This window comes from Mus musculus, chromosome 15 (assembly GCF_000001635.26).
Source record: "Mus musculus strain C57BL/6J chromosome 15, GRCm38.p6 C57BL/6J".
NCBI lineage: Eukaryota > Metazoa > Chordata > Mammalia > Rodentia > Muridae > Mus > Mus musculus.
In genome coordinates, this window is record NC_000081.6 from 83,098,964 (window position 1) to 83,124,380 (window position 25,417).

At 52.2% G+C, this 25,417-nt stretch overlaps 2 protein-coding genes across 5 annotated transcripts; one reads left to right on the forward strand and one right to left on the reverse strand.

Annotated features, from left to right (window-relative positions):
• The first annotated feature begins 1,228 nt into the window (after window positions 1-1,228).
• On the forward strand, window positions 1,229-17,713 carry Serhl (serine hydrolase-like). 3 transcript variants are annotated; one of them, NM_023475.3, is made up of 12 exons: window positions 1,242-1,384; window positions 2,681-2,830; window positions 2,909-3,022; window positions 3,336-3,377; window positions 3,662-3,681; window positions 3,971-4,045; window positions 5,346-5,458; window positions 6,648-6,727; window positions 13,247-13,281; window positions 15,394-15,476; window positions 16,604-16,700; window positions 17,294-17,708. In NM_023475.3, the coding sequence occupies exons 1-12, from the start codon at window positions 1,381-1,383 to the stop codon at window positions 17,414-17,416; spliced, it is 936 nt and encodes a 311-aa protein (NP_075964.1). In that variant the 5' UTR covers window positions 1,242-1,380; the 3' UTR covers window positions 17,417-17,708. The 3 variants fall into 3 exon arrangements, 2 of the variants coding, with proteins under 2 accessions (NP_075964.1, XP_030104585.1); XR_384036.3 differs by lacking the exons at window positions 13,247-13,281; window positions 15,394-15,476; window positions 16,604-16,700; window positions 17,294-17,708 and adding an exon at window positions 5,843-5,969 and having other exon boundaries at window positions 1,229-1,384; window positions 6,648-6,726; XM_030248725.1 differs by lacking the exons at window positions 1,242-1,384; window positions 2,681-2,830; window positions 2,909-3,022; ... (1 more) ...; window positions 3,662-3,681; window positions 3,971-4,045 and adding an exon at window positions 5,843-5,969 and having other exon boundaries at window positions 5,374-5,458; window positions 17,294-17,713.
• On the reverse strand, window positions 16,883-23,838 carry Rrp7a (ribosomal RNA processing 7 homolog A (S. cerevisiae)). 2 transcript variants are annotated; one of them, NM_029101.4, is made up of 7 exons: window positions 23,699-23,838; window positions 22,869-23,011; window positions 20,929-21,054; window positions 20,222-20,339; window positions 19,114-19,211; window positions 18,586-18,784; window positions 16,883-18,008 (listed from the first exon to the last, which is right to left on the reverse strand). In NM_029101.4, the coding sequence occupies exons 1-7, from the start codon at window positions 23,769-23,771 to the stop codon at window positions 17,923-17,925; spliced, it is 843 nt and encodes a 280-aa protein (NP_083377.3). In that variant the 5' UTR covers window positions 23,772-23,838; the 3' UTR covers window positions 16,883-17,922. The 2 variants fall into 2 exon arrangements, with proteins under 2 accessions (NP_083377.3, NP_001344990.1); NM_001358061.1 differs by lacking the exons at window positions 16,883-18,008; window positions 18,586-18,784; window positions 19,114-19,211 and having other exon boundaries at window positions 19,526-20,339.
• Between the last annotated feature and the right edge of the window lie 1,579 nt (window positions 23,839-25,417).

Genomic DNA, 25,417 nt, shown 5'->3' on the forward strand with positions numbered 1-25,417 from the left:
AACAGAAGTGTTCTCAAAGGGCTGGGGATGTAGCTCAGTTGGTAGAATGTTTGCCTGGCATGCATGCATCCACGTGTTTGACCCCCAGCAGTGCATAAACCAGGCGTGCAACCCCAGTGTTCTGGAGAGGGAGGGAGGCGGCTCAATTCAAGGTCACCCTCAGCTATGGAGTGAGTTCGAACCCTGTCTCCAAAAACCAAAGAATAGAACAGAAAAGCGTGGTGTGTTCCCAGCTCCTAACCTCTGAGTGAAACCACTCAGAAAAGTCCTGTCACAACCAGGCGGCCCCATTTTCCAGCCCCTCATCTACGTTGGCCTATTTTTCAGCCTCAAATTTCTCTCCACAGTGGCTCTGCCCAGCCTCCCCTCCCTCCCCTTACTACAGCCTGTGATGCTCAGGGTTTGCCCTGTCACCCCTTTGGGGAACTCACCACACTGATTCCGCTCAGTGCCCAGGTCTGTGGTTCGCCAGCTACAACAATGATAGGGAATATCTCCCGCTGTTCCAGAGAGCCCACCTGGTAAATTTAAAAGCTCAAGATTTCTGCTTTTAATTTAAAAGGTAGTGCTTGTATGTGTCCATTTTAGGAATGTTTGTGATTGGATTGCTAGGGTTAGCTTTAGGATGAGTTTTGGTCATTGGAGAGTCCTGCAGTGTATTCCAGGCTGGCCTCCAAAAACCCACAGGCCTTTCCCAGCCTCCTGAATGCACCCCGTGCCCACAGTCTGACTCTGAGTTCTTCTCGGGACTGAAACTGTTTTCAGTCCTTCCTTGCCTGGGGATGGTTTCTGCCAGAGCCCTCGCTTTATACATTCATTTATTCATTCAGGCCGTGCAATCAATTATCAAAGCTGGATAGCGCCAGGCACTGCTGAGGGACCGCAGCCACCGTGGGGACACGGTGGGGAGGCATGAAACACTGTGAAACAGTCGTCTCATTTCTGTGGGAATCAGAGAGGATCCTCGAGGGAGCTTTCCTCACTGTGGGGCCACCGGGGCCTTGTCTAGCTCGTGGTAATCATGCGGGGATGCCCAGGTATTGAGCCTGTCAAAGCTTGTCCTCCAGAGACTTACTTCTCTGCTAGCTCTGACACCATCCCACCGTAGCAGCACAGCAATGTGCCAGGAGTTGAGCAGCCCTGAGATCCTCCTGAAAGTCCCGGGCCGGCCGCAGGAAGGCGGGGCCTCGGTGGGCGGTGTCGCTTGAAGGGGCGGGGCTGGCGCTAAAACTGGGGCTAAGGAGACGGAAGCCGGTGGGGACGGGAAGGACCTGGAGGGAAAGTCCTGAGCGGGACGCAAGAGGCGGGGCGTGAGCTTCTGAGTCCTTCCAGTTCCTGTGACCTCCTCAGCGAGGAGTGACAGCCTCACCGACCAGAGCAATGGGTGAAAATGTCCCTCAGGGCCCCTTAGATTGGAGTGGGAAGGGGGAGGCCGACGAGTGCTCCCACTCGCTTACTTGAGCTGGTGGAGTGGACGCTCATCGCCCTCTCCCAGGCTCAGTGGGCAGCACTGGGATCTAGCAGAGCCAGACTCGGGGCTCCTGATGGCCGCTGAGTCCTAGGCTGCTATTTGGGGTTGCTCTTTGGGTCCAACAGCAGCAGAAGGTCAGCTCTGGAGCACATCTGACTTGAAGAGGCCCAGATGGAGCCCTGGAGTCAAGCTGACTCTCTCCCCCTCTCCTTCCTCCCCTTCTCCCTTTCCTGTGCCTCAGTTTCGTGATCTGTGCACTGAGAACAGCAGTGGCCCAACTCTCCAACTCACGGTGTATAGATAGATAGATAGATAGATAGATAGAGTATAAAGTGTCTGGCATCGGCTCCGAAGGTATAGGAAAAGCTGGCCACGGTGATCTCCCAGTTTCGATTTCCAAGGGTTCAGTTTCCTAAGGTCCAAAATGTGAGGGCACAGACCAGTTTTGAGCAGCATGGTACTCTGAGTAGTGTCTTAAAACCCTCAGCCATTTTACTGTATGTAGCTTTAGCTGGCTTGGAACTCCCTAGACCAGCCTATCCTTAAGTGGCCGAAATCCTCCTGCCTCTACCTCCTCAGGACTAGGCTAGGCTTATAGGTGTGATTAATACACTTGGTTCTCATAATAATATTTTAGAGTCAGTGCTGCACAAATTGTAGTATATTTGTTTTATTTTGTTGATTTGAAGTTTTATGAGACAATGTTTTATCGTCTATCCATGTCTACCTTTTAAGGGCTGGGATAACAGGCATGTATAATTATTGTTATAGGTAGCATTCAGTGTATGGGGTCTGTTACTGCTTGAAGTTTCAGGTATCTACAGGGGCTCTTGGAATGGGTCCCATATAGTTATGAGGCATTATTCTCTATTTGCTCCTGTTTAACAGAAAGGGAAACTGAAGATGGAGAGGTTTTAGGCAAGCCAAGGTCATACAGCCCACAAGTGTCAGGGTTCAAGCCGGCAGCCCCCAACCTACTCCTTCCAGTTCTGCCCTAAAAACCAATGAGCTATATCCTGAAAAACCTATTCAGATCTTTCTCATCCAGGGGACCCAAGCTGTCTTTCCCTGTTATCTGGCAATCAGTCTGTCTAAAGCTTAGACATAGGCCAGTAGCTCAGGCGCCTGTGCCTCTTGGTGCACTCATAGGGGCTTAGGAAGTGCCGGATTCCTGGATGCAGGGGTTGACAGACCAGATCTGCCTTGCAGGTTTGCACTCAGAGTTGAAGTTGGCTGTGCCCTGGGGCCACATTGCTCTCAAAGTCTGGGGCTCCCAGAAGAACCCTCCAGTTCTCTGCTTACACGGCTGGCTGGACAACGCCAACTCCTTTGACAGGCTCATTCCTCTTCTTCCCCAAGGTAGGGCCGTGGGCTGAAGGGCCGTGGAGGGGTGACGGCAGCCATGCCGAGCCCCTCTCTTCCTCTTCCCTGCTGCAGACTTCTGTTACATGGCTATGGATTTCGGAGGCCACGGGCTCTCGTCCCATTACAACCCAGGCCTCCCGTACTACCAGCAAAATTTTGTGAGTGAGGTCCGAAGGGTGGCAACAGGTGAGCCAGAGCCCCCATAGTATCTCTCATCCTAGGAGTAGGATGCAGTATCTGGGAGGCAGGACTGGCCTGGGAACGGATACCTGGGGTTTCTGCTTCCGGTTTCCTGGCCCCTGAAAAGAGCCTGCTCTTCCGCTAGGAGCATCCCACAGTGAAGCTAGTGGGTCCTAGTGGGTCTCCTGCAGGGGTCGTGTGGGGGTCAGGGTGGGGCTGCTGCAGGTCTTTGGAGGGAGTCCCAAGCCCCAGGGCACAGGGATAAAGGACAGAGTAAGGCTGGGCTGTGCAAACCTCCTTTCTGCCTTTGTGTTTTCAGCCTTTAAGTGGAATCAGTTCACCCTCCTGGGCCACAGTTTTGGTGAGTCAGCCTAAGGCGGAACCTGAGTTCGGGGGGAGAGCTGTAGGAAAGAGAGAACTTGACACTGTGGTACCTGGTGCCTTTCCCTGCCCCTCTGAGGAGAGGGGTGAGAGAGTCATCTAATGCTTACCGTACAGTTCTAGAGACCGAGTCTCAACTCCATGGTGGGAAAGGAACTAGGGATGGGACACCCCCCCCCCCCCAGGAAAGAGCTTGGGAGGAGGGTACTGGGATCTGGGGAGGGGGGCCACACAGAATGTCACCACTGCTCTTTTGTCTGGCAGGTGGCTGTGTGGGTGGCACGGTGAGTTACTGGCTGGGGACCTTGTGGGGACAAGCAGAAGGTAAGATAGGAAGAGTCCCACACCTCCTTAGCGAGAGTCACTTTCCACACACACTGTGTCCTAGTGAAGGTCCCTTGGAGAGTTTCTGCTGTCCTGACTGTCATCCCCAGGACTCCTAAGACCAGGGTTACTGGGGTCTACAGGCAGGTCTGAGAGGACCACGCTGGAGGGACAGAAGTCTCCTGTTCTGGTGAAATCTGTGCCTTCCCCACCCACTCACTTGTCCCTCTCTCTGTTGTCCCTCTCTAGTTCGCCTGCATGTTCCCTGAGATGGTGGACAAACTGATCTTGCTGGACTCAACGCCATTTTTCCTGGACTCTAATGTAGGAGAGCCTCCTGGGAGGCTGTCATAGGGGACTGACCCCAGACTTTAGGGGATGCCTTCAGCTCTGTGTCTCCTGTGGTGGACATTAAGGAGGCATTAAGGAGACTGGGACAGAAGGGTAGATAAGTTAGGCAGGGACCTCCCCAGAGAGAGCAGCATCCTGAAGCTTGTGACCCTAAGAATGTGAGGGACCAAGGGTGTGGGAGCTGGTGGGAAGCTCTGTGTGTGGCCTGGATTCTGCAGAAAGCTGGTGGATCCCATGTAGACTGTGAAACAGCAGAAGGTGGAGGAGAGGAGCAGATGTGGCTGGAGGAAGTTCTGGGCCACAGCCAGGTCCCTGCACTGACACTTAAGCATCATTTTATACTGAGCACATGGAACACCAACCCTGAGTGGGGCTGATAGAAAACTACCACCACCTCTGGCAACCACTACCATCAGTCACACAGCACACCAGTGCTGTCCCTGAGTCTGAGCCGTTGCTCTGTCCTTTTCCTACTGTGTGACCCCAAGGAAGTTAGTTCGTTAATGTGTGGAATGTGCTGTGTCAATTTAAATCCTTCCATTTATAAAATGGCCACACATGCCCTGAGGACAAGAACTCTTTCTTTCTTTTCTTTTTTTTTTCTTCTTTCTCCTCCTCCTCTTCTTGAGACAAGAATTCATTCTGTAATCAAAGCTGACCATGAACTCCTGGCAATCCTCCTGCCCCAGCCTCCTCCTAAGGGTAGGAATTACAGGCATGAGCCATCATACCTGGCTCTGTGCGTTTTTTGCCTTTCTATCCTCATGTCTCCTATCCCTGCACTCGGTAATTTTCCACTGCATGAACCAGTAACTCATGGGTCAATGTGGAATCCAGTGCACAGACTATGACAGACTTCACCCTTTGGTCTTTGTAATGTCCCACTGATGACACAAGGATAGATAGACCCTTGGAGCTTCCTCCTGGGTGGGGCTGGGTGGCAGTAAGCTCCAAAAACCTGAACCTGTTGGTCTTCTTCCATTGGGAACACGGGGTGTGGCAGATGGAATCTCAGATCTACCTCCTCGACGACCTGGTTCTATCCCTGCCATTAGCAATGACATCATTGATTGCTATCCTAGAGTCATGTCTCTTGGCAGTTAAGAGAGATGCCCCCCTACCAAAATGCCATCTAGCTCCTCTAGCTGTCCCAGGCTAAGGAGCTGATCCCTCTGAAGGGCACCTAGGATGGCGAGATGGCGGGCAGGACCGGGAGGGGCTGAGACCCCTCATCTGGGGCTTCGCTACTCACCAGCTGTGGCTGAATCCGTAGGAAATGGAGAACATACTGACCTACAGGCGGAGAAACATAGAGCACACACTTCAGGTGGAGGCCTCCCAGAAAAAGTCCCTGAGAGCTGTCAGCCCAGAGGAGATGTTGCAGGGGTGAGTGCTGGGGGCAAGGGAAAAGCGGGGAGGGGGGGCAGATGAGGAGGGGGACTGGAACGGCTGTGTCCTCCAAGTTGGGGAGAAGATGCCTCCTCTTTTTCCTTCCCCCTTCCTCCTCCCCTTCCCCTCCTCCTCACAAGGTCACCCCCCTACCCCCACCCCAGGTTGCTTCCCTCTGGGGTGGCAGCCAGCACCAGGCCTCCTGGACATGTCTCAGGAGCCTCTTGTTACCAACCCTCCTTACTTGTGCTCGGAGGTGGGGAGGGGAGGCTCTTCCTTGCCCCCCTCAGTTCAGGTTTTATTTGTACACCCCTTCCCTCTGTCTACCAACCTTGGGCTCCTTAACAATTTGCCCACAGTTCTCTCCCATTCTCCTGCTAGAGCTGTGTGGTGGCTTCTACCCCAGAGCGGCTGCACTACCTGTGTCCTTGATGGCCTCTAAAATCTGCAAGCATGGGACTGCCCTGGTCATATTTGTGCATACTGCATCTGGTGGTACACACAGTAGGTAGGACAGGGCTTTTTTGCTTGTTTTTTTTGGTTTGTTTTGTTTTTCGAGACAGGGTTTCTCTGTATAGCCCTGGCTGTCCTGGAACTCACTTTGTAGACCAGGCTGGCTTTGAACTCAGAAATCTGCCTGTCTCTGCCTCCCTAGTGCTGGGATTAAAGATGTGCACCACCACGCCTGGCAGGACAGGGCTTTTTTGTTGGTGGTAGTGTTCCCTAGGTCCATCAGCCTTTTATTGACAAGCAAATGCTTTTATACAGAGCACAATAACATTACGTCTACATAAGTAGATATGGACACAAAGCTAACAGGCAGGCTGTTCTCCATCCTTCATGGGTCACCTCCTGTCTCTTCTTCCTCCTTCCTGCTGTCCTTTCTGAAGATTGAACCTAAGCCCTCATGGGTGCAGCGTGCTAGGCAAGCACTTTCCCACTGAGCCACATCCCTTCCCCTTTTTGTTGCTCATTTGTTTTAGAGAGAGTTAGCTATAATTCAGGCTGGCCTTGAACCCACTACGTAGTCATGACTGGCATTGAGTTCCAGGTCCTCCTGCCTCAGCTTCTCTTAAGTGCTAAAATTTAAAGCACACTACCAACTCCAGCTGCCTGCGCCCCTTTCTGTCTGACTCCCAGCTTGATTAAGGTCTGGCTCCTTTAGTGTATTTCTGTCTCCCTCCAGGTTCCTGAATAACAACAGCCACTTGGATAAAGACTGTGGGGAACTCATCCTACAGAGAGGAACCACGAAGGTGGACGCAGGTAAGGACTCACTGTCTGTTATTACCAGGGGATGGCATGGGGCCTATGCCAGGCTGATGCTTGGCGTGTCCAGTGTCTCACAGACTCTTCCATTGCCTCACACGAGGCCCTGTGAGAGCAGGGGAGACTGAGCCTGCAAGTGGCCAAGTAATCGCTGAAAGGTCACATAAGCAGTGGAGAAAGACATTCTATGGGAAGGACGGCTAGGTATTTCTGAAAGTTGATGACTGTCATGGCCGTGCCTGCTGGGCCGGCCTATGGAGAGGAGGTTTTCAGAACATGTGGAGAAGCTGTGGCTCCAGGAGCCCCTGGCATGAGCATCAACTGGATGACCTGTCCTGTGTCTTTGTCAAAAAACCTTGACTCAGGGTCAGAGGTGCAATCAAGACGGTGAGTGTGCTGGTGAGCCACACTAGCTCAGGCCGAGCTGGTAAAAGTGAATTTTTAGCAGGAAAAAGATGGTAAACAATTGGACATTTGTCTGTCGATGCAGCAGGGGATCTGACAGCCCCAAGGAGGAAGGGTTTTTAGCTGACAGTCATAGGAGATAGTCCATCAGGATGGGGAGGGTATGGCGGTATGGCGGCAGGAATGGGCAGCGGCTGGTCACATTGTGCGCACAGTGAGGAAGCAGGGAGAGATGGATGCTGGCCCTCCACTCGCTTACTGTCTTCAGTCCTGGGGGATGGTGTTGCTCAGGGTGATGGAGGGCCTCCTTACCTCAATCTAATCTAGAAACTCCCTTGGAGACATGTGCAGAGATTTGTTTCCATGGTGATTCTAAATCCTGTGAAGTTGACATTCCAGATTGACTATAGCAACAATGTTACAGAGAAGCTAAGAGAAAACAGGAGAGTTCTGGGGAGAACCTGGACCTTGCTCCAGGGGGAGTTTATGGGAGCCACTCTTAGGTGAGGTAAGAGCGTCTGTGAGACAGGAAGTGCTGTAAACCTGGCATAAAATCCAGGGTGGGGTGCCAGCTAGCCGAACATGGGACTTACCTGTATTGTGAGGAAACAGATAAATACGGTCGTTACTGGTAATTGCCACTCCCATCGGCTCATAGGTTCAGTTGAGGTTGTAAATGTGACTTAATTTCTGAAGACCCGAAAGCCACCCCTCCCAGTGCCTGTGGAGTTGGGGGCAAGTTGTGAAGTCCTGCTGGCCAGAGAGGGAAGGGACACTGAGGAGTGCTAGGGACCAGAACCAACAGGCTCTGGCAGAGACAGGCTGTCACATGGGAACTCTTGTCCTGTCTGACTAGAATTCGAGTTGCTGAAAAGGAGTAACCAATAACACAGGGAGGGTCACAGGGAGCAGACCCGGAGTTTGTGTGCAGGCTGCCATTCTCATCTGTTGGGGTTTTTTGTTAGTCTTGAGCCTCTGTCTCTCCTCCCTAAAAACTCAGAAAGCTGAGGGCCCAGACTTCTGTGGCCGAACAAGATGACCAAACCAGGGGTTCCCTGTACAGAAATGGGCTAATCCAGTAGAGGCATGTTCCTGGCTAGCCCAGGGAACCCAGGTGGGCCCAGAGTTACCTGGAATTTGAGCACAGGTTCTGAATAGTTGCTAAGGAGACAGTTGGGCATTGCTGTGCTGGGGAGCACCGTGGCGGGAGCACTCCTCTATAGCAGCATTAGCTTAGGAGCCCCTTGTACTATTCATTCACCTGATGGAATCGGCATCTCAGAGGCTTACCACCTCTGTCTGCTAGCCCAGGCCTAGTCCTGGAAGCTTCTGGCCTCCTTGCAATCTCATCTAGGCCTAGAATGTTTTCCGCCTCTAAGACTTACTGCTGGATAAGTCCATTCTTTCTAGCTCTTTCTGAACTCTGGTCAACTCCGCTGTTCTGGCTCAAAGCCCCTCTCCATGGAGACTGACTCAATCTGGCTTCTCTCTCAGCCACTCCTGAGTTGCTCTGCTTGGCCTCTAACTACTATGATCTGTTCTAACCTGCTGGCTCCTTTGTGGGGCTCTGGGTGTAGGGGAAGAGGGGCAGGGGAGCCCACGTCCAGCCAGAGTTCCTGTGCTCTGGGCAGGCTGACTCCTGACTTGGGAGGATGCTTTCCACACGGCCCCAGGTGGGCATCTGGCTGTGTGAAGCCACTGACCCCCACACGGCAGGGGTTGGAAAAGGGGCAGCCCCTCCCCCACCAGGTTCTCAGTCTCTGGCATCCCAGGTTCTCAGTCTCTGGCATCCCAGGATGGACACAGCAGAGGAGCTGAGAATAGAATAGGGGTCCTGGGGATACGGGAAGAGGGCATAGGGAGAGCGATTCCCACACAGGCAAGAGTCCTTAGTCTGGTCCATGACTGCAGCATAGGAAGGCTTTCTGTCGGGAGATTAGACATGGCTCATTAGGAGAAAGCCTATCCCATCATTCAAGCACGGCGGGCCTTTATGGTCAGAGACAGTCTATGGTTTTAGTAGAAAGGCAGGGGAAAGAGAGAAAGTAAAAGAGAGAGAGACCGGCCATGGCCATGTGGAAAGAGGGAGAAAGGGAAAGAGAGAAAAGAGCTAGAAAGTAAGAAAGGTGAAGGCTTAGAGAGAGAGAAAGGAAAGTAAAAGCTTAAGAGAGCAAGGAGGTGGAGGCCAGCCTGGTCTACAGAGTGAGTTCTAGGACAGCCAGGGCTGCACAGAGAAACCCTGTCTCAAAAAAAAAAAAAAAAAAAAAAAAAAGAGAACGAGGAGGGGCCAAAGGGGATTAAAGGTGTGTACTAAGGGCTGAGTCACACCACAACTACAAACAGTTTTGTTTTTGTTTGTTTGTTTTTGTTTTGTTTTGTTTCAGTAAATAACATAGTCTGGAAGTGTACAGTGTGATCAAATATCTCGCAACAGCCTCTGACCTGACCTCGGGGAACCTCCCAAGTCTATCTTGAGAAGGAATCCCCCACTGATAGGGAGAGGAGACCACCTGGCCATGGCTTGCTGTGTCCTTGAGGGGCATCTTCATCTCATGCCCAGGTTCTCCAGTTTCATAAAGGGAGGAGTGCCCAGCTCCTGGACAGTGAGAGGTCAGAAGTAATGTCCACTTGCAGTCACTTTCGTCTGTCCCCAGAACAAAGGTGTCCTTGCCTAGGGAGGTGCACAGGGATGTGGGGTTCACAGGACAGGGGAGGGGTGACAGCGAGGGGGCAGTGGGCAGAGCTCTGGCACTGAGGTATAGGAGGGAAGAGTAAAGCATAGAAGCTTAAATTATAGAATAGTCTGTGTCTTAGTCAGGGTTTCTATTCCTGCAACAAACACCATGACCAAGAAGCAAGTTGGCGAGGAAAGGGTTTATTCAGCTTACACTTACACACATTGCAGTTCATCACCAAAGAAAGTCAGGACTGGAACTCAAGCAGGTCAGGAAGCAGGAGCTGATGCAGAGGTCATGGAGGGATGTTCCTTACTGGCTTGCTTCCCCTGGCTTGCTCAGCTTGCTTTCTTATAGAACCCAGGACTACCAGCCCAGAGATGGCACCACCCACAAGGGGCCCTCCCCACTTGATCACTAATTGAGAAAATGCCTTACAGCTGGATCTCATGGAGGCACTTCCACAACTGAAGCTCCTTTCTCTGTGATAACTCTAGCTTGTGTCAAGTTGACATACACAGCCAGCCAGTACAGTTTGTAGTCTGGAACCTGTGGGGAAAGGCTACAGGAGGCAAGCTGGAGTTGGACTCAAGAACTGGATTGGGGACTGAAATGACTTGTACTGATTCCTGGCTATGACCAACAGCTGGACATCTGACACTCCCTTGAGATCTTCACCAAAAGTGACTTTGCTTTCTAGAAAACACATGCTGCTTGAACCTTCTCAGGAATACCACAGGGCCGGTGAAGTATTTTACCATTCTCTGAGCAGAGACCCCAGACCTGGAGGAAATCACAAGCTAGAACAGGCCCCACCCTCCAAGAGCAGAGAGGACCCTTCATCTATCTAGTAGCGAGATTGGGTTGATGGCACAGGGTGGCACAGAGGCCTTGGCCTCAGAGTCCTTAGGCTGAGGTGATCTGAGAGAGCAGTAGCCAATCTCTCCTCCACATGGTCCTCTGGGCGTCAAGAGCCACAGTTCTGGGTGCCTAGAACTCTGTCAACAATTAGACGTGGCAATTGCCATCTACCAGTTCCATAATCTCTAATGAGAAGCGAAAACCTAATAATTACAGAAAATAGCATTTATTTCTTTCTTTTTTTCTTTCTTTCTTTCTTTCTTTTTTTTTTTTTTTTTATCTTTTCGAGACAGGGTTTCTATGTGTAGCCCTGGCTGTACTGGAACTCACTCTGTAGACCAGGCTGGCCTCAAACTCAGAAATCCTCCTGCCTCTGCCTCCCGAGTGCTGGGATTAAAGGCGTGCACCACCATACCTCTTTCTTTTCTTTTCTTTTCTTTTTTTTTTAAGTACTTGAATTTCTTTTGCTTTCCATGTATGTGCGTCAAACATCAAAGGTCTGCGGACTGCATTGGAGCCTTTGGAACTGGAGTTACAGATGACTGTGAGCTGCCATGTGGGTGCTAGGAACTGAACCTGGGTCCTTTAGAACAGCCAGTGCTCTTAACCACCGAACCATCTCTCCCATGCCCTTTTAAACTTTGTCACCTGTCTTAGTCTTCTCCTCATTGTCACTATTAAAACTACCTGAGTCCAGGCATGGTGGTGCACACCTTTAATCCTCACAGTGGCAGAAGCAGGCGGATCTCTGTGAGGTTGAGGCCTTGTCTACATAACGAATTCAGGCCGGGAAAGGTTACATAGTGAAACCTGTCTCAAAAATAAATATATAAATCCTTAAAAAAATGGGGGGGGGGGCTGCTGGTGGTGGTGGTGGGGGGGCACACACCTTTAATCCCAGCACTCAGGAGGCAGAGGCAGATGGATCTCTGGATTTGAGACCAGCTTGCTCCAGGACAGCCAGAGATGCCCAGAGAAACCTTGTCTCAAAACAAAACAAAACACATAAAAACTAGGTAACTTATAGAGAATAAGCATGTAAGGTTTGGTGTGTAGCTCCGTGGTAGAGTGCTTACCTATCATGCAGGAGGTCCTGGGTTCCACTCTAGCACTGCAGAAAAGGAAAGGAGATTTAGTTGAAGGCTCTGGGCGTGGTGGCGCACACGTTTAAGCCCTGCACTCAGAAAGTAGAGGCAGACCGGTTTTCGTGAGTTTGAAGCCAGCCCTGTCTAACAAACAAACAAAAACAAAAAACAAAGAAGCCCCATGTGACTTAGCACCAGAACCAAAAAATGAACATTAAATTAAAGAAGGTGTGGGGCTGGAGAGATGGTTCAGTGGTTAAGAGAACTGACTGCCCCGTCTCTACCCAGTCCTTGGTCTCTACCCAGTCTTTGGCTTTATCTCAATTTTAACAATGTACCCATGTTGGGGACACAGAATTGTAAACTCCTGTCCTGTGTTTGTCACTTCTGTCTTGACTTCTCTTGGACTGGTTTCTTTCTTCTTGAATGTAGAATTGTGGTATTCCCACTGGACACGTGTCTGTCTGACGGCTTCTGGCATTTGAATCATTTGTTCTTTGATGCTAATCAGGGAAGATTGACATTTGCATTTAGCTGTTTGTCATGTTGGGCACTCAGCCCACTTGCAGAAGGTGCTCAGATCTGACTTCCCCTTTGCTTTGGTGGCTGTGCCCAAGGTAGCCGACAGGCTTTCTCGTACACTGACACCTGCAGCCCTCCCTGTTCCCCTCCAGGAGCCGGTCCCAGAGTTGACTTCCCACCCCCTGCCAGCACTTGGAAATTCCCAAGGCTTCTGTGTTTCTTCAGGGCAGTGGAGGCTGCTCAGCCCCACCCCCAAGACCCCTGTACACATTTCTCCAGGAATCACCGATGTGGCCCAGGAGGGGTGTGGCAAAGCCTTCCTGGATGAGAGGAATTGTCCATCATCCATGGCAGGGACCTTGTCAGCCCACCGTAAAATGATGACATTTAGGCCTTTCTACTCCTCTGACAAGGAAGGCCACGGTTCTCATTACTCACTATTTCTTAGTGTTAAAGGTCCAAGCAGTTTCTTTCTCAGAGAAGTGGAGCCCAGAGTGGTGGTGTGCATCTTTAATCCCAGCACTCAGAGGCAACAAATCTTTGAGAATTGAGGCTAGCCTGGTCTACATAGTGAGTTCCAGGCCATCAAGGGCCACACAGTGAGATCCTATCTAATAAAAGCAAAAAGAGAAGGAGGGAGGGACGGAGGGAGGGAGCGAGGGAAGGATGGATGGAAGGAAGGAAGGAAGGAAGGAAGGAAGGAAGGAAGGAAGGAAGGAGAGAGAGAGCTTTATTGTCTCTATCATCCTATGCTGCCCCTCAGCGTCTGGAAGATGTGGGCAGACACCCTTGGCCAAGCTCTTCTCTGGAAGAATGCCAGGGATGGGGGAGTCCAGGGCTGCCTGACATCAGGGTGGCTCTCACCAGCCCAGATGAGTCCTGTGTGAAGGCTGGGACTTCTCTGGGCAGCCAGATGAGTGACACCTTCCCGTGACACGGAGCCCACTGTGCTTTGTGCTTTTCTCCAGGTCTGGTGCTGAACAGGGACCGGAGGATCTCTTGGGTAAGCGTCACTGTCTTTCTCCTTCCTTTGGTCTGTGGTCTCTTCTAAAAAGAAGTTTTGAAATTATATATGCATAACATAGGCTAGGCACAAGATACAATCCCCGGGGCTGGAGAGATGGCTCAAAGACCTCTTCCAGAGGTCCTGAGTTCAATTCCCAGCAACCACATGGTGGCTCACAGCCATCTGCCTTCTGGTGTGTCTGTAGAAAGAGACAGTGTACTCACATACATAAAAAAGGTACAATCCCCATTTAAGCTGCTTGTAAGTAGACTGCTGGTCCATAGTAAATATATTGTTTTGTATAACTGTCACCAACAGTTAGACCCCAACCTTTGTCACCCTCAGTAATACTGAGTCCTCATGCCGTGACTCTCCGGTAACCTCAAATTTACTTTCCTGTCCCAACCCCTATGCAAAAGGTCTCAGAGCAGCAGCTCAATTTGACTTTGCTTTCTGTTTTTATTTTATTACTTAAAAAAAACAAAAAAACAAAAAAACAAAAACAGTAGGCCAGGAAATGAAACTGGAAGAAGCTAAGAGATGTTGAGGGAGAGAGGCAGCTGACAAAAGGGGACAAGGTCCCCAGTATGGCCAGCCCACAGTGGCTTTCATGGAGGAACAAGCTGCCACAGAAACTCCAAAGAGCTTCACGTCTGCAGGCATGAGTGGAGGTAATGGCCCTTAATCCCTGCCTTGGGACCAACTTCAAATGAAGTTTGAGGCCTGATTGTACCCTTGAGCCAGATAACCCCAGTTCCTGAGGAAAAGCGGGGGGGGGGGGGGAGGCTGGAGGACAAGGCCCAAGCGCCAGCGTGCTCGACACTGCCACCTCCTGTTCCCTGTTGGCTGTGGCCGTGGCTCAGAGCCTCTCCACCCCTGCTGCACCCCACTCCATCCCCCACACCAGTGAAGCCGCTGTGTAGTCTGCGCCTACGCTCTCTGGGAGGCAGCCCCCAGGGCCTTGTCACAGCTGAGATGTGGGGCCTCGTAGGTGATGCGGGACTCTCTAATTTTGAGAATGTACCCATGGTTTTAGTCTGAGGAGCAGGACGAGGAGTGACTTTGTCGTGTGTCTGTGTGCACAGGTATGAAGTACTTGTGTCAGTGGAGGTCAGAGGATGACCTTCAGCAGTGTTCTCAGCTACAATCCTCAAATACATTTATTATCTTTTTTTTTTTTTTTTTGGAACATTTCCAAATGGGCTAAGCCAGCTGGCCAGCAAACTCCAAAGATCTACCTAATCTTGCCTCTTGACAACAGCTGAGATTACAAATGTCGCACAGATGCCCAGTTGTATGTTTTGTTTTGTTTGTTTTTATCCTGAAGTCTAAGGATCAGACTCAGGTTTTGAGACAAAGCACTCTACTGACTGAGCCATCTCTCTAGCCCAGGAGTGAATGTTTTAGATGAGACTGGGTATCAGATACTCACTAGGACCCAGTGCTATCTACCACTGACCTACATCCTCAGCCCACCGTACTACATCTTATACTTTATTAACTCCGTAATTTCTCCTATGAAGTCTCCTGATTCTAGCATGCATATCACACCCTGCAGTGCGTGTGACCTACAGTACCCATCAGTAGGTGTACGGGGCACTACAGCAGGCATATTAAACAGCAAGAACGGAGCAGGCAGGGCTAGGTGGAGACACAGGCTGTGGTCCAAAACAGAGTTTCACGTGGAAGCAGTCTCAAGGAGGGTATGAGCGAGCCCTGCTTGGCAGAGCCCAGAGCTGCAGCTGGACTGTGCTCTGGGGAGGGTCTGCAGGGGGCTCCTCAGCCCTGAGGGTCCCAAAGTAACCTCCATTGCTTCTCTGCCTCCAACACCCACACCCAGCTATAAAGGGTTCTGTGAGTGGATTCAGTTATGATCCCAACAAGAAGGAAGAATGGCTGGGGAGGGGGCGAGGGTGGGGAGCAGGGTAGGACTTTGATGAATAGAAGCCAGGAAGCTTTGATGAGTAATGACTTGGTGGACATTGGCCTCCTGGGCTGGGTGACCCAGCCGGCCTCACTGGGACCCAGCTGCCCTAATTACCCTGCCTGCAGGAGCACGTGGGGCTTCGTGGCAAGGGTTCACCCTTCACCCTGGTTTTGTCTCTGCAGCCAGAGAACAGCTTTGACTTCGTAAGCAAGGAGATGTTCGTGCACTCTGCGAAGAGCCTGCAGGCCAGCGTGCTAATGATCAAGTGAGTCTAGACTCCAGGGCCCCTGACAGACCCAGAGACCAGGGACCTCTAGGAAGGAGCCCGGCACGAGGTGTCCAGTTCTCCCAGTGGGACATTCCGCTGCTCAATCGGCCTTTCTCAGGAAACATCTTTGTCAGCAGGTGCTGGGAGGGATAAGACAAAGCGAGAGGTGGTCTGGTAGCCTTGGGGCAGGGGACAGGGAAAGGATGGCACCGTGGCTCAGCTGGTCTCGGGGGGAGCCTGTCTGTGATGACCGACTCCATGTCCTCGAGCTGAGAGCAGAGTGTGCTTTATAGGAACTGCACAGGCAGTCTTGGGAGCTCGTGAATAAGGCCCGCTTGGTTAGGAAAGATGGCCCTCTTGGTGCGCAGCTTCAGGAGCGATGAAAAAGGGGCTACACCACTAGCCAGACTGGACAGATTAACTCCGATGATCAGTGGGGTCACAGCAGGATTGTCTACACATCCAAGAATTCTGAACTAGGAACTTTTCCTGGACTAGCAACCCAGTTGGTGTAACTAGTCCTTTCCATGATGCGTGGCGGCCGCTGGCGGGAAGTCTGAGCCAAGGCTGCTGGTCTGCAGTGGTTGTGCTAGGGTGCTTAGCTGATAGCTTTTTTAACTTAAATTCGGAGTGTGTGTAGGGTTAACACCTTCATACATCAAGGCAAACCTCAACTCAAAACCATGGGAGTGGCTGGGCACGGTGGCTCACACCTAACTCAGGACTAGGGAGAGCATGGCCGCGCTGGGGCAAATCTGAGCCTAGGCTATAGCTGGCCTCAGGGAAGGGGGTGGTTGCCTATATCTGTTCCACTTCAATGGGTTGTGTTGAAAAGAAAAGCCTGGCCTTGAGACTCGGGTCAGATCCCAGCCCAGCGGACAATGGCTCTCCCTCTCCACACTGCTGTGAGCCACTCACAGCAGCCATTCAGCCTGTGCTACCGGCTCTGAGAGCAAGCTGGTACCAGATGACTGAACCTCAGGGCAAACCTAGGCTCAAAAGGATACAGCTGAAGGAAACCTGGGGGGCAACCTAGGCTTGGCCTCTTCAGGGCCTGAAGCCAGGCAGGGCAGAGGGGCTATCAAGATGCAGACCTAGGGGCACCCCAACTTCTCGCTGCCCAGAGCGCTGCAGGGGTACTACGATGTGAGGCGGGCGAATGATGCAGACAAGGCGCCTATGCACTTCATGGTGGACACACTAAGATCCACCCTAAAGGAGGTAAGGTGTGCAGCCCGGGAGGTTGACGGGTTGGGTACATGTCAGCTCTTAGCCCCACTTAAATTCCTTTGGATTTCCTGGGTTGGCACCACTCCAGATCCAAAGAGCAGGCAAGCCTCTTCCCTCTATGGCCGGTCTCCAGACATCTGGAATATCTAGTCAAGAGCTCAGGAGAGACAGCATTTGGTGGAAGAATTTTATTACCCTCCCCTAACCCCTGGCCAGGCCTAATTCTGAGGTGCATCTCCCAGAAGCAGCCCTGCACTTGCCTCCGTTGCTCCCAGGACCAGTAAACTGACAAGTGTTACTGCTGGGGATCCCTACACAGGGCCTGATGCTCTCACAAAGCGGGAGTGGGGCTCTCTATTTGGCAAGCTCCTGCAGTACCCTGCCTGCCTTTGTGGGCTTTATCTCGAACAGAACCAGCAGTGACCCTGACTGTAGCTGCCCCGGTGTAATATATACACAGCTCAGATACCTACATTTCCGTGACAGCCTCCAAGTCCCCAGGCTACTGTGAATAGACAAGGTTGCCTCTGACCACAGGAGTCTCCTGAGTGGGCGCTATCTCACCACCCACCCCCTTTCTCTAGCGGTTCCAGTTTGTGGAAGTCCCAGGCAATCACTACATCCACATGAACAAGCCCCAGGTGGTGGCCGGAGTCGTCGGTCCCTTCCTACAGGGCCTACAGAGGATGACTTCTGCCAGGCTGTAGCTCTGGGATCCTGTGCACTTTCTAGCTTCCACTGGATCTCGAGCACTCTCGTCCCACAAAACAGGTGGAGTGGGCGGGAGTCTTGCAGACCAAGAGAGGCAGCAGAGACTCCTTCAGCAGAGGTAGGGGCAGGGAAAAGAAGATTCTGGCCTTATCTGTGACTCTGACAAAGGGCCTGGGGTGTTTGGTGAGCTTTGGTGATGCTAAGGAAGCAGGGCTGGAGCCGACCCTCTGGGCTCTGAGGCTTCTGTGGCCTTGCCACCAGTGGTGGAAATAAAATCTCCCATCTTCACTGAGTTCCAAGTGGCTGTTGTCAGGAGGGGCTGCATGGAGGGCACGCTTGCCAGATGGTGAGCCAGGTATCCTGGGAGTGTCTTTCTAGGCAGGAGAGGGCAGAGGCAGCTCTGTGAAGGCCAAATCCTCCTCCAAGGCAGCCTTGCGTCGGTGCAGAGATGGAAGTGTGGGAACAGCTACTTCCTGGCCTGGTATCTGCTTGTCAGAACAGCTCAGTAGGGTCGGAATTTACGCTGGGCCCGCATCAGTTCGATCCTCTGCTTGTCCTCCTCAAACTTCTTTCGCAGCTGTGCCAGGTCTGGGGGTGAGGGAACACACAGTGGGTCACACGTATGTAGGAGATGCCAGCTGTCCCACTAAAGGGCCCCCCTCGACGTCCCCTAGTCCTGCTGCACCCCGGGTCAAAGTCAGGATCTTGCACGGAAACAGAACTGGACATTACAGCCACCCCAGAGGGCTAGGCTGAGGTGGGCGATGAGACGCCAAGAGAAGCAGGCCCAGGGGCACCTTTCCCTAGCCGTGGCCTTTGAGTAGGGGGCTCTAGAATTCGGTGGACTAACCAAGTGACTCAAGAGGTGGCATCTAGAGCTCTAAGGAGGGAGGACAGCGGACCAAGGCTGGGTCTGCAGGCAGCTGCTGAGTGCAGCCCACGCTTAGAGCATCAGACCAACAGGGAGAATGTCCTGAGAGCAGGATGCTGTCGGCAGCACGGAGACTGTCCTCCCTTGTGGCACCGGTGTGCAAGCAGCCTCGGGTCCCTCAGCACTCTGGGGAGCACGAGGACAGGGACTCTGACCCTGAATTCATGGAGGATGTGGCTGGGGACACCCTGCTCCCTGCCCCCGGATGTGGGGGTGCCCTCAAGTGCGTCTTACGCTCCATCTTGGTCTCTCGGTGCTGCCAGGCATAGAAGTTGAGCAGCTCCTTGCGGGCACGCTTCCGTTTCTCCTTCTCGAGAACACGCAGGCTGGCCGCTTCCGTCCGAGGGAGCACAGGCCTGCGGCCCCGGCGGGTGACCTTCACCCAGCCCTCCTCGTCAGGTACTCCCTCCTCTTCCTTGGCCTTAGCCTCCTCCTGCATGGAAGACGCTGTTGATGGGCAGGGCTCTGCAGCAGGAGGATGTCCCTGACTGGCTAGAGGCCCACTGCCGCCTCCTTTGGGCACACAGTGTCTGCTGGCCAGAACGGCCCCCACAGCTAGAGCTGGAAAGCAGTCATATCAAGGATGCTTTCTTCACCTATAGACCATTATAGAGTCCACACCACCCAGCCAGGTAGCTCAGGTTTCAGCAAGCAAAACTGGGAGCCTGCGCTCCTCATGGTGGCGGCACCACTGTTCCCTCACAGGCAACACACTACGATACAGAGCACAAGGGACACCCGGGAGTCCTGCTGAAGCCCCACCTCAGCTATCTTCTTGTCATAGGCCTCCATGAATGCGTCTACTTCCATTCTCAGGGCCTCAGGGTCCAGCACGGAGTCTTCATAGTCGCTGATCCACTCTGAGGGAGAGGGGGACAGGGCATAATGAAGGCTATGCTGGGAGAGCATCGTGTGCTGTTTAAGCCTGTTGCTCAGCTGACATGGCCCTTGTTGCAGTTGCAAAGGACCTAGGTTTTAGTTCCAGGCTTCAGCATGGTGGCTCACAATCACCTACAGCTTCCGTTCAGGGGAGCTCCCTTTCTGACTTCCCTGGACACCAGACACATGGTGCTCATACAAGCATGGAAGGCCAAACACTCACACAAAATAAACTCTTTAAAATAAAAAAAAAAAAAAAAAAAAGTGAGAGCCCCACCCCTGTCTCCTCAAAACCCTCCTGTGCCAAACCAGCCTGGCTCCCTGGCTCTGTGCCAGGGAGCGGGGAAAACAGCAAGCAGACTAACAGCTTCCAGCAGATGGCACTGCTTTTTATGCCGTGGTATGAAAGTCAGGTGCAGCTCATGGATGGAGGGATCAGCCAGTCGCTCCTACAGGCTGTCTTATTAACCTCCCCAGCGTTCTGTCTAGCAGCCTCAGCCCTCACTTGATGCTGTTATCTTGGCCTGCTCTCACCTCTGCTGGGCGCCGTGAGCATCGACCTGATGATGTCTGCCTGCCCCGTCCTTCTCTGCCGGCCAGACGCTCAGCACACACTCATTCAAAACCCAAGCTACAGCGATGGTAGAACATTTTCTAGGAAGTGACTGCTAAGAGGGGGCATTCAAGCTCCACTCAGATACGGCCAGCAAGCTGGGATCCCCTTGCAGAGACCCCTAATGTCCTGGGATTTAGGGCCCAGGTTCATGTGCTAGGCAGATCCTAGTGGCAGCAGCACGCTGGGCTAATGCCTCCTTGCCTGGTGCTGATGGCTCAGGCTATTCTGATGTGTCTCAGAAATAGCCCCTGCCAGCCCAGGCCTTTAGGAAGAGGGGGGCACAGCTTGTGGCATTCATAGATGCTGCCCCCAGAAAGTGTCTGGACCAACCCAAGGCCTGGGGAAGAAGCACTGGACAGAGCCAGCAGTACTGACTGTGAATTCCGCTCTTCACAAGGTGGCTCTCTGTAGAAACCAGCAATGGGCCCTTCAGGTTCAAGGCGGCCGACACTCCACTTGGCTTCTGGAACACCACATAAGCTACCTGAAAGCCCTGGAGGGAGAGAGACTGTATAGAGCCTTCCCACTTGTGACACAAGGTCCCCACACCTGCCTGGGACCAGGGGATGTAGGCGGTCACCTATCATCCCAGAGTGAGAGGGAGGGACAGCCATGCTCCTAGCTAGTCAACTGTTCCTGGGACACCTGTCCTAGCTCTTCCCCAGAGGCGGCACTCTTGAGGACTCAGTGGAAAGCAGGCTCACCCCAAGCTAGGGCAGGTCATAAACAGACAAGGCACAAACTCAGGGTCAGACTCCCTTGTATGTCACGTACAGGTGGAGCACCTGGGGAGAGAGGGGAACAGGAAGAAGGCTCCTAGAGCCAGGACACTTGTCCCAAGGAGGACCCCGCTGAAGTGGGAAGTGGGCTCTGGGAGACAGCAGGGCAGAGAGGGAAAGAGGAAGACAAAGAATGTGGCACGTCTGAGAGAATCAGAAGCCATCACTCTTACAACCTCCTAAATCACACATTACAGAGACTGCTATAGGGAATGGTCTCTCTGAAAGCCTACTGCTGAGCCCACCCAGGCCCCAGCCCCTTCCCCTGACTCCAGTGGAACCTGGTGTTACTGGGCAGCCTACCGGCACCGGCTTGGGATGGAAAAACTGTGACTTTGGCTCCGTGGGGCTCTCGGCAAGGTCGGGCTTCTCCTGCAGCTCCACTGTCTTGATGGTGCCGCAACAGGAGAGGCACCGAGACAGGCTCTCCTACCAGGGTCAGAGGGAGGCAAGGTATGAACACATAAGCTCCTTAGAGCATCCCGGCACCCGTAACAACCAAAGGACTCAGAGTCCAAACCTACGATGCCCAGGGCGCCCAGGTGCCCTAACAGTGACCAGGTCCCACGACAGCATGGAGGCAGGTGTCCCCAAGGTAAGAACTCTCATGTGACAAGTAATTTGGCCTCACCACCCACACAGCCGTTAATCACTGCAGTATCACTAAGAGTAGGAGGGGGTTTCTCAGGTCTGCTCATTACACAGACGTGCTCAGCCCTTGATAGGTACCAAGTAGACGGCTCAGCCCTTCCCTCCAACCTGCTGCCCAGGCTGGCACTGAATTCAGTCTGTACCCAAAATGGGCCCTGGACCACCACCACCACCAACACCACCACTACTTTTCTTCATCTTCTTTTTTGGCAACAAGTGACATACCATCAATTTTTAAAAAAAGATTTACGTATTTTATGTATAGTAGTGCTCTATCTGCATGTACACCTACATGCCAGAAAAGGGCATCAGATCCTATTACACATGGTTGTGAGCCACCATGTGGTTGCTGAGAATTGAACTTAGGATCTCTGGGAGAATAGCCAGTGCCCTTAACTGCAGAGCCATCTCTCCAGCCCCAGTCTTGAACTTCTGATCTTCCTGTCCTCAAAATCTGATTTATGTGGTCCTGGGGACTGAACCCAGGGCTTCATAATATTAGGCCAGCACTCTGCCACTGAACTACACCATAATAATAATAATAATAATAATAATAATAATAATAATAAAAAATCCCATCAGGCACCGTGATTCATAGCTGAAATCCCAGAACTCATGGGATGTGTTGTGTCCATGTATGTGGGGTAGATATCTAGGAGTTCGAAGCCAGCCTTGACTACACAATGACTTCCAGGATAGCCAGGGCTACTACATTAGGAGACCAAGAAATAAAGAAAAAAAGGGGGTGGAGTGGGGCGAATCATCTCAAACTTAGCAAATCATGTCTCCTGTCATTTACATAATATGTAAGTCTGAGATGTAGAGAGCTGGCCTCTTTTGGAAATGCCCTGGGCTCTATCTCCAATACAACAAGTAAATAAACCTTTAAAAAAAATTTTTTTGAGCTTTTTCTGGTTTCTCTGGTTAGCCCTCACTGTCCTGGAACTCGCTCTGTAGACCACCAGGCTGGCCTCAAACTCAGAGATCCAAACTTGCCTCTGCTTCTGAGTGCTGGGATTAAAGCCGTGTGGTGGCACAGGCATGCAATCCCAGAATTCCAGAGGTAAAGGCAGAGGATCATGAGTGCAAGGCCAGCCTCACCTACACAGTGAGTAGGAAGCCAGCTCATGCTGCAAGAGACCCCGTCTGAAACAGAACTACAAATGTCATGCTTTCTGTAAAAAATTAATAAGTATGTCTAGAAAGAACTGCAGTGATTACTGTTAGACTTGTCTTTTAAAAATGAAAAACTAACAGACAAACAAATAAAATAATGGTTGGAAGGATAATTTCCAAACCAGGTGTGACCACTCATAACTGTAATGAGTTGAGACGGGGAGGGTGGGGAAGTACAGCAAGTTCGAGGCCAGCCTGAGCCTCAGGAAGTTCTGAACAGCCCAGGGAGAGGGGGACCCTGCCTAGACGGCGGCAGGGAGAAAAAAAAAAAAACAAAACATATTTTTATTCTGAAACTCCCAGTCTTTCAACATCCTCCACTGAGGGTTTTGTAGGAATTTCCATCTGACCACCAGGATTCTGTAGGGCCCGTGGCAAGCCCCCATTCACAACCCACTGGTCTACCAGACTCTTACCTGTGTGCAGTACGGGGGCACATTAAGGATAAAAAGGGTTCGATCGGGAGGCCATGTGGACTGGGTGCCTTGGCGAACTCGGTGCTGTCTCATGTAGAGGTAATGAGGAGCCTGCTGCTTTGCCGAGAACTTGACTGGAACAGCTAACAGGGGAAACGAGCGCAGGAGAGTTTGGGGTACCCTGAAAGGAGGTCTGTGTCTATGCCACCCAAGTTCCAATTCACTATGTCTCTTTCTAGCTCCATCGGCCCGCCTGTTCATCCACCCATCCACGGGAAGCTGGAGGGAAATGTATTCGGATAATCACCGCAGGAGGCTGAGGGGGCGGGCACAGTGTTGCGTTCTCGGAGCATCCGCTGTCTGACATCATCAGCCCCCCCCCCCCCCCCCCATAGCATGGGCTGCTCTGCTTGGCACACCAACTCTCTTCCCTCCACCCATTCTTCGTTTAGGGCTAACTCCCCCCCCCCCACCCCTCCTGCCGACTTAGCCCCACCTTCCCAGTTAAGTCTACACCAGTGGGATGCGAATCTCGGGGCTGGGAGGGCGACAGCTGCGGAAGCGCTTGTTAAAGAACGAGACACGAGCAGAACAGCGGATAACTAGCTTCTGAGGACGACGAAGCTGCAACGCTGGGCCTAGGACGCCTGGCGCCGCCTGGAGGAACCGCGCCCGAGCCCAAGGCCTTTCGGAGGAACAGCCGCGGAATCAGCACCCAGAGTCGGGGCGGCGGGGTCCTGCACCCCGATACCTGACGAGTTGCCAGGGCCTCTGCCACCTGCAAGCCACCTTCCCGCAAAATGGTGGGTCCCTGGCCCTCAGCTGCTCACCTGAATACCCCGGTGGGCTCGGTATGCTCTCCTCGTGGCCGCCAGCCTTCCGTTTCTTCCTGCGAGACACCATCTTGGCCAACTGGGAGCGCAGAGACGGCTGGGAGTTCCGTGTTCCGGCGCCGCTGCGTTTCCACGACGACGGCGTCACGCGGGGCCCCGCCCTCTCAGCCCTAGGCCCGCCTCCCGGGATCTTGCCCGGCCCTAAGATTTAGCCTTCCCTGTCCTATTGGGAAGTAGAGGGAGGCTGGAGCAATAAATGGAAAGAGCACTGGCTGCTCTTCCAGAGGATAGGGGTTCGTTTCCGATCACTCAAAAATTATCTGGAACCCAGTTCCAGGACACGTGGTGCACAGGCACACTCAACACATAATTTTTGTTTGTTTTTCGAGACAGGGTTTCTCTGTGTAGTTCTGACTGTCCTCACTCTAGACCAGGCTGGCCTCGAACTCAGAAATCCGCCTGCCTCTACCTCCCAAGTGCTGGGATTAAAGGCGTGTGCCACCACTGCCCGACTATAATTTTTTTTTTTCTTTGAGACAGGGTTTCTTTGTATAGCCATGGCTGTCCTGGAACTTTCTCTGTAGACCAGGCTGGCCTCGAACTCAGAAATCTGCCTGCCTCTGCCTCCCGAGTGCTGGGATTAAAGGCGTGTGCCACCACTGCCTGGCTTATTTGAGATTTTTTTTTTAAAGATTTATTTATTATTTTACATAAGTACACTGTAGCTGTCTTCAGACATACCAGAAGAGGGTGACAGATCTCATTACGGATGGTTGTGAGCCACCATGTGGTTGCTGGGATTTGAACTCAGGACCTCTGGAAGAGCAGTCAGTGCTCTTACCCGCTGAGCCATCTCACCAGCCCCCGACTATAAATTTTTAAAAAATAAATAGCATTCCGTATAAATCGTGGTGCAACTGGGATTTTGTGCAGTGAGATGCCATGAACAGTCAGTCTCTTTAGTTGAGAGAGCAAGGGGCTGAGAGGCCTGGGGTTGAAACTGTAAACAAAGAGTACTTGCTGGCAAGCCTGACATCTTGAATTACATCCATGGAAGATGAGAATTGTTTTCAGCAAGTTATCCTTTGACCTCCACACCCACTCCATGGCTTATGCCTCATGGCATGAGCTCTCTCCCTCAAGAAAATACTGTGTGTGTGCTGAGACAGGATTTCACCATGTAGCCTGGGCTGACCTGAGGCTAGCTATGTAGACTAGGCTGGGTTCAGTTTCACATGAGATCTGTCTGCCTCTGTCTCCTCCAGTGCTGGGATTAAAGGTGGACACTGCCACACATCACCCATGCTTGGCAGATTTTTTAAATTTTTACAAACTGAAGTGAGCCCAAATAAACTTTATCCATCTGGGCATGGCTTTAATCCTGGCTGAAGCAGGAGGATACTTGTGTGTTCATTAGGGTTACCGTTGCTGTGATGACACACGACTAAGAAGTAATGTGGGGAGGAAGGCTTTATTTCCAGTTTCATGAAACAGTTCATTAGAAGCAGCGAGAGCAGTAACTCCAGCAGGTCAGGAACCCTGAGGCAGGGGCTGATGAAACGTACTGACTTGCTTCTCGTAGTTTGCTCCATTGGATTTCTTAGAGACCCCAGGACCACCAGCCCAGGGAGGGCCCCACCCACAATGAGCAGGGCCTTCCCCCAACTAATCACTTATTAAGAAGATGCTGGCTCCCTACAGCTGGAACTCAGAGAC

Bases quoted from the DNA above. Each gene is read 5' to 3' on its own strand.
- Serhl (NM_023475.3), top strand. The intron at 13,282-15,393 runs GTAAGCGTCACT...TTGTCTCTGCAG, and splicing joins GGGACCGGAGGATCTCTTGG to CCAGAGAACAGCTTTGACTT. The intron at 16,701-17,293 runs GTAAGGTGTGCA...CCCTTTCTCTAG, and splicing joins TAAGATCCACCCTAAAGGAG to CGGTTCCAGTTTGTGGAAGT.
- Rrp7a (NM_029101.4), bottom strand. From the start codon at position 23,771: ATGGTGTCTCGCAGGAAGAAACGGAAGGCTGGCGGCCACGAGGAGAGC. The intron at 20,340-20,928 runs GTAGGCTGCCCA...CTCTCCCTCCAG, and splicing joins TCCATCCCAAGCCGGTGCCG to GGCTTTCAGGTAGCTTATGT. The intron at 18,009-18,585 runs GTAAGACGCACT...CCTCACCCCCAG, and splicing joins CCGAGAGACCAAGATGGAGC to ACCTGGCACAGCTGCGAAAG.